Here is a 12,980-nt window from a genome sequence, read left to right on the forward strand (position 1 = left end):
CAGGCACATGGAGGCCCAAAAAGGTCTCAGAGCTGATGAACGGGGAGCTGGGATTAGAACCCCTATTGTTTGCCTCCCCAAACCACCCAAGTACCAGGAAATGAGGGGCAATGACCCCAGCTTTCCCAGTGGATCAGTTTGGCAAGCCCAGAGAGGGAGAGAGAGACAGATAAATAAGGCCTTTATATACAGAGAAGCATGATATAGTAGGGGGGTGGGTGGGCTGGCAGCGTCGGCAGCAGCAGCAGTGGGCGGGGCGGCCGGGCCAGCGGGGCGCCATCAGTGGGAGAAGATGCCCCGGAAGCGGGCCTTGTCCTCCTCGTCCTTCTGGCGGATCCGCGCCTCCAGGGCCCGCAGCTCACGGCTCACCACAGGCGCCAGGGCCGGGTCCAGCTGCAACACCTTGGCGAAGTCAGCCTGGGCCTCCTGGGCATTCCACACCGCCGCGTGGGCCTTGCCGCGCTTGAAGTAGGCCTTGACATTGTCTGCAGGGGGCGCCAGTGGGCGGCAAGTGCCCAAGGGCATGAGAAAGGGGGGCCAGCCAGCACCCCACCTTGACTGCCCACACCAGGGGCCCGGCGTGGACGGAGCCCTCCTGCCCTGAGGATGCCAAACCCCCCCCAAGCCCCATTCCTCTCTCACTGGCACAGCAGGGCCACGGCCCCACTGGGTGGGAGCTACTGGGTCAGGCTCCCTCGGGAGTTCAGAGCGGGGGTGATGTGGAAGGCTGCCTCCCTGCCCTGGTGACCTGGCGCCCGGCACTCACCGTCATACTTATTGAGGATGGAGGAGCAGTGATCCAGCACTTCGTAATACTCTTCGGCCACCAGCTTGCACTGACAGTAGTTGAGCAGCAGTGGGGTGATCTGCTGATCCAGCTGGATCCAGTCGGGGGACCCAGGCTGTTCCTGGGGGCATGGAGGCAGGGACAGGGGAAAAGATGCTGAAACCTGGGCCCCCTGGGCCCCTCCGGACCCCTTCCCTCACCCACCACAGCCCCCAGGCAGCACCTTCATCTGAAGGTTCTTGAGGCAGGCGATGGCGTCGTAGTACTTGGCAGCGGCCTCCTTCACGTGGCCCTCGCGGTACAACCGGTTGCCCTCCTGGTGGATAACCGGCACTGCCTTTGCCTTCTCCTCATCCGTCATTGCCCACGGGTCTTGCTGGTACGTGCCAGGGTTCTCCACCTGCCGGGGCATAGGCCAGGTCAGGGCCCGGGGTCAGCCTCTGGGCTGGCTGGGCCTGGGACACCAGGTACCAGAAGCAGAATCACTTCTTCATCCACTGACCATTCAACAAACACGTGTACAGCATCTCCTGCATGCCCAGCACTGTGCTGGGTTCTAGAAACAGAGCAATGAGCAAGATGGTGAAAAGCCCTGTCTTGGCAGACCTGAGGGAGCGGGGAAGGGCCCTAGGAGGGAGGCACTCCTTGTGCCTGTCCCACCCAGCCCCCGAACAGTCAGGGAGGCCACCAGCTCTGGGCAGGCGGGCAGAGCCGGCACCCTCTCTGAAGCTGGGTGGTAGGGGGTTGGCCTGGTGGCCCCTCACCTTCAGCATCTCGATGTCGAAGATGAGAGGCTGGGGGTTCTGCTGCAGGGCGTCCAGGTCGGCGTGACCCAGGGAGTTGTGCTCGTGCATCTGGGCGATGCCACAGCAGTGCCGCTGGCCCTCCAGGGGGTCCTTGCCGGCTGCGATGTTGCGTAGACTCTTGGCCACCAGTGGGTACAGCACCACGTGCTGCAGAGGGTGAGTGGGCAAGGGGGCTCTGTCAGCACGTGCTGGCTGCTCATGGGCTCAAGAGGCCCCACCCCTTGTCCCATCACCATCTGAGAAAGGACACTGAGGCGCAGGAGGACTTTCCCTTCCCGACTCCTCCAGCCTCCCAGCCCTCCATCACTTTCAGGCCAAACACCCACGCTTCCCACCCCCCCCCAACACACAAACACGCACTCCCACTGCCAACCCGTCTCCCAAGCCCTGACAAGTCCAGGGGAATTCTTACCTCTTACCTGTCCTCCTCCCAGGCTTGCAGCCCATGAGCTGGGCTCCTCATCATTCCGGGGGCCCTTCCACACTCTTTTCCCAGCATCTCTTCTCTCCGGCCCCACCCCCACCCCTTTCGGGGCCCATCTCTGAGGTGGGATTAGGGCAGCAACTTCAAAATCCTCATGGGGGACCCTCAGGCATTGGAGACCTAGCTTTTTTATGGTGTTTTTGTTTTTTTTTTAAGTCCTGGCCTACTTTAATTTTTTTTACTTTTTGGCCATGCGGCATGTAGGATCATAGTTCCCCGACCAGGGATCCAACCCACGCCCCCTGCATTGGAAGTGCGACGTGTTAACCACTGGACCACCAGGGAAGTTCCAGGGACCTAGCTTCTGACCTCTCACCAGGGACACGTGCTGGGACGGCGGAAGCCAGACCACCCCACGCCTAACCAGCTCTTCTCACTGACCCTCTTGTCGGCTCGGGCCAGCTGCTCAGCTACTGTTCATCCAGTCAGCAGATATGTTCTGAGTCCTGGCTCTGGGCTGGCCCACACTGGGCACTTTCAAGGTAAACAGGCCTAATCCCTGCCCTGAAGTAGCCTAAATGCAGACAAAGGACCAGATCCTGGCCATGCAGAGTATGAGAGGTGGAGAACCCAGAGGAGGGGTTCAAGTCAAGCACCAGTAGTCAGGGAAGGCTTCCTGGGGTAGTGACCCAGGAATTAGTTTGAAGTAGGAAGGAGGATGTTGGCTAAGGAGGAGATGGGAACACAGGGAGATGAGTGGGAGGGAGACCCTGCAGGGGCCACGTGGGCATCTATGGCTTGTGCTTCAGCTTGGCAGTGACCAGGAGCAGAGGGGACTGAAGCAAGGAGCTGTAGCGGGTATTGCACTTGAGAGCCAGTCCCTGGCTGCAGTCTGGCTAAAGGAGAGGAAAAGGCAGACTAGGGGCCGGGAGGCCAGTGCCTGGCGGTGCAGTGCCCTGGAGGGAGTCAGTGGTGGCCTGGCCAGGGCAGAGGATAGGGAATTGGGTGTGGCCAGACAGACCCAGGCAGGCGTGGGGCACGGGGTACCTTGACGTCGCAGCAGAACTGGGCGATCTCCCCTTCCCGCATGGTGCGCACGATGGTCTCCCACACGGGCAGCTTGAACTTCTTGCCGATGATGAGCTCCATGGGCTTGCCGCGCACCCGGCTGTCGTCCAGCACGGCGCCCTCCTCATCACTGCGCAGAGTGCGGTAGTGGAACGTGGCCTGTGGACCGCAAATGGGATCAGACAAGGGCACGGCCTTCCCACAACTACATGGACAAGGCCAGCTCACAGCCTGCAGGTGGCACAAGGGACAGGGCTCACCACGTGACCTTTACCACACCACCCAGGAGGGAAGGGGTCCAAGTCACATGGCGAGTGGGTGGATGGGCTGGGACGAGAGCCCAAGGGGTCTAGCTTTAGTCAATCTTTCAACAAATATTGACAGAGGACGAGATGGTTGGATGGCATCACTGACTCAACGGACATGAGTCTGCACAAGCTCCGGGAGATGGTGAAGGACAGGGAAGCCTGGCGTGCTGCAGTCCATGGGGGCGCAAAGAGTTGGACACGACTGAGCGACTGAACAACAACTACCTGCCTGAGCTCTGTGCTAGGCCTGGCAGTTGACAAAACAGACAAAAGCCCCTGCCCCCGTGGAGCTCACAGGGAACTTCTAAAGGAAAGAGACGGGCCTCAAACAAAACACGCTCTGTGAGGTGGAGCGAAGTGCTATGGATCAGACATCAAAATGCAGCAGGGTAAGGCACAGCGAGTTCAGGGAGCCGGAGTCACTGAAGGAACTCCCTGGCCGTTCAGTGGTTAGGAGCTGACAGTTTCACTGCTGGGGCTCAGGTTCGATCCCTGGTCAGGGAACCAGGATCCTGCAAGCAGCACTGTGTGGCCCCACCCCCCTCCAAAAGAAAAGAGAGAAAGCAGAGACTTGAAGGGAGTACAGGAGAAGCAAGCCAGACAGATGCTGAGGTAGGAAGGGGTGGGAAATTTCTTGGCCAAAGAACAGCAGGTGCAAAGGCCTCGCAGAGGGGCAGCGTGTGGTGTGTTCACAAAGCGAGAGGCCAGCGCAGCAGCAGCAGCAGACTGAACCAAGGGGAGGGGTGGTACCTCACGGGGTCAGCAGGTCAGCAGGGAGGGACCCTACAGAGCCTAACGCCCATGGTGAGGACTTTGTTTTTTCACTCTGAAATGGAAGCCACCGGTTGGCTCCAAGCAGAGGAGGGACATGATCTGATGCTGGTTCTGCTGGTGCGGGGATGAGACAGGTGGGAGAGCCGGGAAGACAGAAGCAGGAGATGAGTTAAGACGTTACTGGAATAACCCAGGGGAGAGACCTGGACTACGGTGGGAGTGGTAGAAGTGGTCAGATCCTGAGTGTATCTTGAGGATCTTCTGGGGGGTGTATGAGAACAGGAGGAGGAGTCATGGAGACCAGGAGGTTTTTGGCCTGAGCAACCAAAAGGCTGGAGGGGCCCTACCCTGAGATGAGAGGGTCGAGGGGAGCAGGTTAAGTTGCCAATGAGACTTCCAGGTGGAGACGGTGAGTAGGGAACCGGATATCAACTTTAAGGGGGAGGGAAGGCTACACACAGACATTTGGGAGTGGTCCAGGCATGCGTGGAGAGTTTCTTAAAAGACACGAGCCTGGATGAGATCATCTCAGGGTGAGTGAAGAGAAGTCTTGAGACTGAACCCTCCACAGGATATGGTTAGAGGAAGCCACATTCTTTCCCACCCCTAGCCACCCCTCTGAACTCTGTTTCCGCATCAGTAAAATGGAGTTAGCAACAGTACTTACCTCACCTGAGAATGAAAGCAAATAATCTTGTGAAGCATTGAGCACCACGCTCTTGTGAACCCTCAATCAATGCCGGTGATTGGTGATTGCTTTTTGTTTTTTATTTGTCCCTATTCTTTCGGTGTCATTGTTCACACATCATCGCTATTTTTGGTGTTTTCTCCAACTGGTGTCTGTTGCATCCAAGACTTCCTTTGCCAAGACTTTCTTCAAGGCCACCACCCCCCCTCCCCTGCCCCAGCCATGGGGAACTTCACCCACATCCCTTCCCTCATCTCCAGAAGCGTCCCTCTATGTATCGCTGACCACTAGGGCATGCAGCTCTGCCTTAGGGCACTCCTGTGAGCCAGGCTTTACCTTCACCGTCTCTGCACAGCTCTTGTCAGCACAGTAGCTCTTACTTTGGGTGCCCCCAGTATGTTTTAAGTGTTCAACTGTTGTAGTCATCAACAAGATGTGTCACTTCAGTTCATTTTTGGTGCCAGGATCTTTACTCATTCGCTCAATATACATGTCCTGTGTGACTGCTCTGCTGGGCACAGGGGCTGCCCCCAGGAAGCCCTTACGCTACAAACAAGTGGCAACTGGGAAAGGCCCTCCAGAAGAAGGAACTGCACGACCAGAAGGAGATAAACCTGGAGGCGTACATTATTGGGGCGGGGAGGGGTGGAAAAGGCTGGAGCTAGAGGCCTGGATGTGCAAAGGAGGAAGATGGGAGGCTCTTTATTTCTTAGCCCTTGTCTGTCCCGACCCAATGCCACGAAGAGCAGTAGGAAAGCTGTCAAAAGGGTTCTCGTCTGGTAGACCCGACCTCCTGGCCTGTTTTCTGGGTTTGTGCGTCCCAGGGCCTCAGTTTTTCCACCTAAGCAATGGGAGCTTGTCTACATTTTCAGAAGGCCCTTCCATCCATAGAAGACCTTGAAACTTGCAATCCAGGGGCCCCTCCCAGAGCCCAGCTTTCTCATCTGGGGTCCTCTCCAGCGCTGGGTCTGGGCAAGCAATGGGGTCAACCCCGTTACCTCCCGCAAAATGTTTATTGATGACTGACGGCCTCCCTGACCTATGTAGCCACTCGGCCAAGGCAGGGGGCGGAGCTCACGCATCCGAATTCACCCTCTACTTAAATCCAGGCCAATCAGCGTCGAGCTCGGCATGTGAGCAGTAGGGTCACCGACCACTGCTGTCTGGGCATGCGCAATATCTCGCCTAAGGCCTCCTCCCGCCTCGCATGCGCACCGCGCCACCGACAGGTTAAGGGGAAGCGGGTCGATACGAACCTTGGTTCCATCCTGAAAGTCAGGGAGCGCTCCTCGGCCCTCCTGTATCACACGCTTTTGGATCCCGTCTTCCCGGAGTCTTGCGATGATATCCGCCATCCTCCTTCCCCGCTGCTCTCTTTCGGCAACTTCCGGACTCGCTCGGCAGCTTCCGGACCTGCTTCGGCAACTTCTAGAACTTCGGCAACTTCCGAGCTGGCGCCATTTTGGTTAAGGGCAGACGCCAAAAAGAGCCCGAACGTAGAAACGGGCTGTGATTGGTTCTCTGCTTCGTGGCTGAGCGCGCGGGTCAGGCCAGGGGCGGGGCCTGAGACTGTCCAGGGGCGGGACTGGGGCCTGTGAGAGAGGCGGGGCGGGGCGGGGCGGGGGCGTCCCTAGGAACTGTGTCCTTGAACCGATTTGGTTTGGGCCCTCCCAAGTGGCCGTCTGCCACGCTATTTAAAGTTGTAAAAGTAGCACGACAGCATTACAGAAGTGGGGGGAGGAAAGGTCGGCATCCGTAAGGTCACCTCCTAAAACTACTATTTTTGTGTATTCCTTTTTGTTTTTTCTTTTAGCTTGCCTAGCACAATACTCGTGAGTTTTCCATCCTGAATTTTTCTCATCAATCAGTCAGTCTGGGTGTAAGAAGGAGGGGAAGGAGGGTTTCTGTATTCCCGTGGAAACTCTAAGCTCCCCAAGAGACTGGCAGCTCCTTGTGGTGTCCGGGCTAGCCGTGTCGTCACCACGGAGTCCACCGCGGTGTCTGGCACATAGTAGGTGCCCAGCGAATATTCGGGAATACAGGAATGATAGAAATGAGGCACCTCAGAGGCTAAAACATTTCTCTCCGCCTCTGGAAACTAGTTGTGAAGAATAACTCTAAGCGTCTTCTCCCACTTTGGAGGTTTCAGTTCAGTTCAGTTCAATGTCTCAGTCACGTCCGACTCTTTGCGACCCCCATGGACTGCAGCACGTCAGGCTTGCCTGTCCATCACCAACTCCCAGAGCTTACTCAAACTCATGTCCATAGAGTCAGTGATGCCATCCAACCATCTCATCCTCTGTCATCCCCTTCTCCTCCTGCCTTCAATCTTTCCCAGCATCAGGGTCTTTGCGAATGAGTCAGCTCTTTGCATCAGGTGGCCACAGTGTTGGGGTTTCAGCTTCAGCATCAGTCCTTCCAAAGGCTATTCAGTACTGATTTCCTTTAGGGTACACTGGTTGGATCTCCTTGCAGCCCAAGGTTTAGGTTACTGATTGAAGGGATGTCTTCGGGCCTGTGCACTGTCCTCAGTCCTTTCATAACTGGAAAGAATTACTGTCCGTCCCCTTTGCCCCACGTGCTGAGGGCTTCAGATATTTATGTTGGTTCATTTCCCCCAAGAAGTCCCCTGAGAGAGGTGGAACCTCTGGGGCGAAAGGGAAACATATTTTGTTTTTAGCTTTTGTTTTTCACTCGCACAGGAAGTTTTATAGGCAAGTTCTGCCAAATTCTGAAGCAACGAGTTGTCTGTATTCTTACACAGATTGTCCCAGAAAATGGAAAAAGAGGAAAGTCAACCAACATATTTTATGAGACTAGTTTAATCTTGATTCTAAAAAACATACTTAAACCATTAGGCAAGACAAGTCTACACCGATTTTACTAATAAATATAGATATGAAGGAGTCCTAGGTGGTGCAGGGGTAAAGAATCCGCCTGCCAATGCAGGAGACACAAGAGAGTCAGGTTTGATCCCTGGGTTGGGAAGATCCCCAGAAGTAGGAAATTACAACCCACTCCAGTATTCTTGCCTGGGAAATCCCATGGACAGAGGAGTCTGGAGGGCTACAGTTCTTGGGGTGGCAAAGAGTCTGACACGATTATGCATGCGTGCAGACACACATAGATATGAAAAATCCCAAATGAATCCATTAGTATATATAAAAGTGCCTCAGTGTGCTAAATGAGTGCCATTCACAAAAAGACAAATATTACTAATACGTTATTCCATTTATATGAGGTACCTAGTCAGATTCATGGAGACAAAGTTAAATGGTAGTTGAGTGGGGGGGAGGGAAGGAAATAAGGAGTTGTTTAATGGGTATGGTTTAGTTTTGCAAGATGAAAAGATCCTGGAGATTGGTTATACAGCAATGTGAACATAGTTTTTTGTTGTCGTGTTTTTGCTTTTTTGCCACATGGCTTGCAGGATCTCAGTTCTCCAAACTGGGTTTGAACCCAGGCCATGGCAACAAAAACCTAGAATCCTAACCATTAGGCCGCTAGGGAATTCCTGTGAATATATTCAATAGCACCAGAACACTGCTACAAGCACTACTACAATGTACATCAAGGCTGTATACTGTCACCCTGCTTATTTAACTTATATGCAGAGTACATCATGCGAGATGCTGGGCTGGATGAAGCTCAAGCTGGAATCAGGATTGCCAGCAGAAATATCAACAACCTCATGTACGCAGATGACACCACCCTAATGGCAGAAAGTGAAGAGGAACTAAAGAGCCTCTTGATAAAGGTGAAAGAAGAGAGTGAAAAAGCTGGCTTAAAACTCAACGTTCAAAAAACGAAGATCATGCCATCCGGTCCGATCACTTCATGGCAAATAGATGGGGAAACAATGAAAACAGTGGCAGATTTTACTTTCTTGGGCTCCAAAATCACTATGGACAGCGACTGGAGCCATGAAATTTAAAAGATGCTTGCTCCTTGGAAGAAATGCTATGACAAACTGCTGCTGCTGCTGCTAAGTCGCTTCAGTCGTGTCCGACTCTGTGCGACCCCATAGACGGCAGCCCACCAGGCTCCCCCGTCCCTGGGATTCTCCAGGCAAGAACACTGGAGTGGGTTGCCATTTCCTTCTCCAATGCGTGAAAGTGAAAAGTGAAAGGGAAGTCGCTCAGTCGAGTCCGACTCTTAGCGACCCCATGGGCTGCAGCCTACCAGGCTCCTCCGTCCATGGGATTTTCCAGGCAAGAGGTACTGGAGTGGGGTGCCACTGCCTTCTCCTGACAAACCTAGACAGTGTACTAAAAAGCAGAGACATCACTTTGCTGACAAAGGTCCTTATAGTCAAAGCTATGGTCTTTCCAGTAGTCATGTACGGATGTGAGAATTGGACCATAAAGAAAGGTGAGTGCTGAAGAATTGATGCTTCCCAACTGTGGTGCTGGAGAAGACTCTTGAGAGTCCCTTGGACTTCAAGGAGATCAAACTAGTTAATCCTAAAGGAAATCAACCTTGAATATTCATTAGAAGGACTGATGCTGAAGCTGAAGCTCCAATTTTGAAGCTGAAGCTTTGGCCACCTGATTTGAAGAGCTGACTCACAGGAAAAGGCCCTGATGCTGGGAAAGGTTGAGAGCAGAAGAAGGGGGTGACAGAGAATAAGATGGTTGGATGGCATCATTGACTCAATGGACATGAGTTTGAGATATTGAAGGAAGCTGCTGGTGATATTGAAGGAAAGGGAAGCCTGGCTTGCTGCAGTCCATGGGGTCACAAAGAGTTGGACATGACTTAGCAACTGAACAACAGCAAAGCATTGCTGAACTTTGCACTTAAAAATGTTTAAGATAATAAATTTCATGTGTATTACCCACAATTAAAATTTTAAAATGCTTTCTCAAAAGAAAAAAAAGGGGGACTTCCCAGCGGTTCAGTGGTTAAGACTCTGCCTTTCAATGCAGGGGAAGTGGGTTCAATCCCTGGCTAGGCAACTAAGATCCCACATGCCACGGGAAACTGAGCCTGAACACCACAACTATCAAGCCTGCGTGCTCTGGAGCCCACCTCAGCTAAGACCCCACATAGCCAAATAAATAAATAATTTTTTAAGAAAAGAAAAAGAAAAAAGATCAAGTAGGGCTCATTCCAAGAATGTATGAATGGTTTAACGTTAGAAACATCCATCACTGAACTTCCCTGTTTGTCCACTGGTTAAGGCCACACTTCCAGTGCAGGAGGCTCAGTTCCTCCCTGGTTAGGGAACTAAGACGCCACATGCCACATCCTTTAGCCAAAAAAAAAAAAGAATCAGCTATTATAATTCATCAAATCAGTGAATTAAAGGAGAAAACTCATATAATTATTTCAAAATATGCAGAAAAAGTATTTGATTAAATTTGTTTTGATGACTATGATAAAAACTCATAGGGGAAAGAGAAACTTTATCAGAATGACACAAGCCATATGCAATTAATATGATGGATAAATACTCACATTCCCTTCAAGATCAGGAACAAAGTAAGGAATGCTCCCTATCAATGCTGTTGTTTAGCAAAGTATTGGAAGTCCTGGCCAAAGCAATAAACCAAGAAAAAGAAATGAATGATTATATCTACATAGAAAATCCAACAGAATCTACAGATAATTTTAATAAATTAGAGTCAGCAATGTTACAAAATTAATAACTCTCTTAACATTATCAATCAGTTCAGTTCAGTTGCTCAGTTGTGTCCAACTCTTTGCAACCCCATGAATCACAGCACGCCAGGCGTCCCTATCCATCACCAACTCCCAGAGTTCACTCAAACTCATGTACATCGAGTCGGTGTTGCCATCCAGCCATCTCATCTTCTGTCATCCCCTTCTCCTCCTGCCCCCAATCCCTCCCAGCATCAGGGTCTTTTCCAATGAGTCAACTCTTCACATGAGGTGGCCAAAGTATTGGCGTTTCAGCTTCAGCATCAGTCCTTCCAATGAACACCCAGGACTGATCTCCTTTAGGATGGACTGGTTGGATCTCCTTGCAGTCCAAGGACTCTCAAGAGTCTTCTCCAGCACCACAGTTAAAAAGCATCAATTCTTCGGTGCTCAGCTTTCTTCACAGTCCAACTCTCACATCCATACATGACCACTGGAAAAACCATAGCCTTGACTAGACGGACCTTTGTTGGCAAAGCAATATCTCTGCTTTTCAATATGCTGTCTAGGTTGGTCATAACTTTCCTTCCAAGGAGTAAGCATCTTTTAATTTCATGGCTACAATCACCATCTGAAGTGATTTTTGAGCCCCCAAAAATAAAGTCTGACACTGTTTCCACTGTTTCCCCATCTATTTCCCATGAAGTGATGGGACCAGATGCCATGATCTTCGTTTTCTGAATGTTGAGCTTTAAGCCAACTTTTTGACTCTCCTCTTTCACTTTCATCAAGAGGCTTTTTAGTTCCTCTTCACTTTCTGCCATAAGGGTGGTGTCATCTGCATATCTGAGGTTATTGATATTTCTCCCAGTAATCTTGATTCCAGCTTGTGCTTCTTCCAGCCTAGCGTGTCTCATGATGTACTCTGCATACAAGTTAAATTAGCAGGGTGACAATATACAGCCTTGACGTACTCCTTTTCCTATTTGGAACCAGTCTGTTGTTCCATGTCCAGTTCTAACTGTTGCTTCCTGACCTGCATATGGGTTTCTCAAGAGGCAGGTCAGGTGGTCTGGTATTCCCATCTCTTTCAGAATTTTCCACAATTTATTGTGATCCACACAGTCAAAGGCTTTGGCATAGTCAATAAAGCAGAAATAGATGTTTTTCTGGAACTCTCTTGCTTTTTCCATGATCCAGCAGATGTTGGCAATTTGATCTCTGGTTCCTCTGCGTTTTCTAAAACCAGCTTGAACATCTGGAAGTTCACGGTTCACATACTGATGAAGCCTGGCTTGGAGAATTTTGAGCATTACTTTACTAGCGTGTGAGATGGGTGCAATTGTGCAGTAGTTTGAGCATTATTTGGCATTGCCCTTCTTTGGGATTATCAATAACCCACCCAAAAATGTAGTAGAAAATAAACAGCAATAAAAATCAGAAAGTATTTAGGAAATAACACAGCCCAGAGCTTTTTGGAGAAAAAACCTTTAAGAGCATACAAAAAAAAATACAAATAACTGAAATGGCATACCTTGTTAATGACTAGAACAGTTTAACATTTAAAGCTGTGATTTCTTCTGAAATTAATCTAAAAATTAAGTGAAATCCCAGTGATAATTGGGAGGATATTTATAGAAGATTTTTGTAATACTTTTGTAGAAGAATAAAAGTTTGTGAAAAGCTAGATCAAATTTGAAAAAGATGACCAGAGCAGGGGACTTTTCCTGCCATATTAAACCACAGGGCAAACCATAGTAATAAAAAGCGCATGGTACTGGCTGAGAATTAGTCAAGCGAACCAAAGGAACCAAAACCAGACCTTAAAATAGATACACATGTTAGCAACAACATACTTGATGTCTGATAAAAACGGCACCACAGTTCAGAAGGAGAAAGAGCTGACTGGTAGATAGTGCTGAGGAAACAAACTCACTCTACGTTGAAATTAACCTGGATGTCTTGTTCTACCCTGTTCAAAGGTAGAAACTATAAGGTTAAGCATCTCATGAATTGCTTTAATCCTTAACACTGATCAAGTATTGACATGTGCCAGACACTGGCTATGCTGCTGATTGTGTACTAATTTAATCTTAAATTAATGTCCTGAGAAGGAAACACACTGTTACCAGCTCCACCTGACGAAGGAGGAAACTGAGGCACAGAGAGGTCATGTAACTTGCCCAAAGCAAGGTCATGACCAGGGTACAGTGGGTCATGTAAGATCTAATCCCATTTTTATTCAAAATTTTGATATTTTGTTCATCATGATTTTTACCTCCAATTTGATTTTTTAAAAAAATAATGCATTAAGGACTTCCCTCATGGTCCAGTGGTTAAGAATGTGCCTTCCAAAGCAGGGGACAGGTTTGATCCCTGGTCAGGGAGCTAAGATCCTACATGCAGTTAAACCTGAGCTTCACAACCCCTTGGCCCTGGATCTCGGAGCCCACACACAGTGAAAAGATTCCACATCCCACAGTGAAGACCCTGTATGTGCAACTGAGACATGACACAGTTG

At 50.5% G+C, this 12,980-nt stretch overlaps 1 protein-coding gene across 2 annotated transcripts; it reads right to left on the minus strand.

The window, feature by feature from the left end:
* Window positions 1-164: 164 nt before the first annotated feature.
* AIP (AHR interacting HSP90 co-chaperone) lies at window positions 165-6,240 on the minus strand. 2 transcript variants are annotated; one of them, XM_086385394.1, is made up of 6 exons: window positions 6,112-6,240; window positions 3,065-3,244; window positions 1,552-1,740; window positions 1,011-1,187; window positions 767-908; window positions 165-485 (listed from the first exon to the last, which is right to left on the minus strand). In XM_086385394.1, the coding sequence occupies exons 1-6, from the start codon at window positions 6,208-6,210 to the stop codon at window positions 280-282; spliced, it is 993 nt and encodes a 330-aa protein (XP_086241520.1). In that variant the 5' UTR covers window positions 6,211-6,240; the 3' UTR covers window positions 165-279. The 2 variants fall into 2 exon arrangements, with proteins under 2 accessions (XP_086241520.1, XP_086241521.1); XM_086385395.1 differs by having other exon boundaries at window positions 273-485; window positions 775-908.
* Window positions 6,241-12,980: the final 6,740 nt, after the last annotated feature.

Source organism: Bos grunniens, chromosome 29 (assembly GCF_055505025.1).
Source record: "Bos grunniens cultivar Pamir isolate PY7600 chromosome 29, Bosgru_T2T1.0, whole genome shotgun sequence".
NCBI lineage: Eukaryota > Metazoa > Chordata > Mammalia > Artiodactyla > Bovidae > Bos > Bos grunniens.

What these genes read in the sequence shown, in the direction of transcription:
- AIP (XM_086385394.1), bottom strand. Translation starts at nt 6,210, where the DNA reads ATGGCGGATATCATCGCAAGACTCCGGGAAGACGGGATCCAAAAGCGT. An exon ending in AGTTCTGCTGCGACGTCAAG is followed by an intron (nt 1,741 to 3,064) that starts GTACCCCGTGCC and finishes CACCCTCTGCAG; the next exon opens with CACGTGGTGCTGTACCCACT. An exon ending in TCGACATCGAGATGCTGAAG is followed by an intron (nt 1,188 to 1,551) that starts GTGAGGGGCCAC and finishes ATGCCCCGGCAG; the next exon opens with GTGGAGAACCCTGGCACGTA.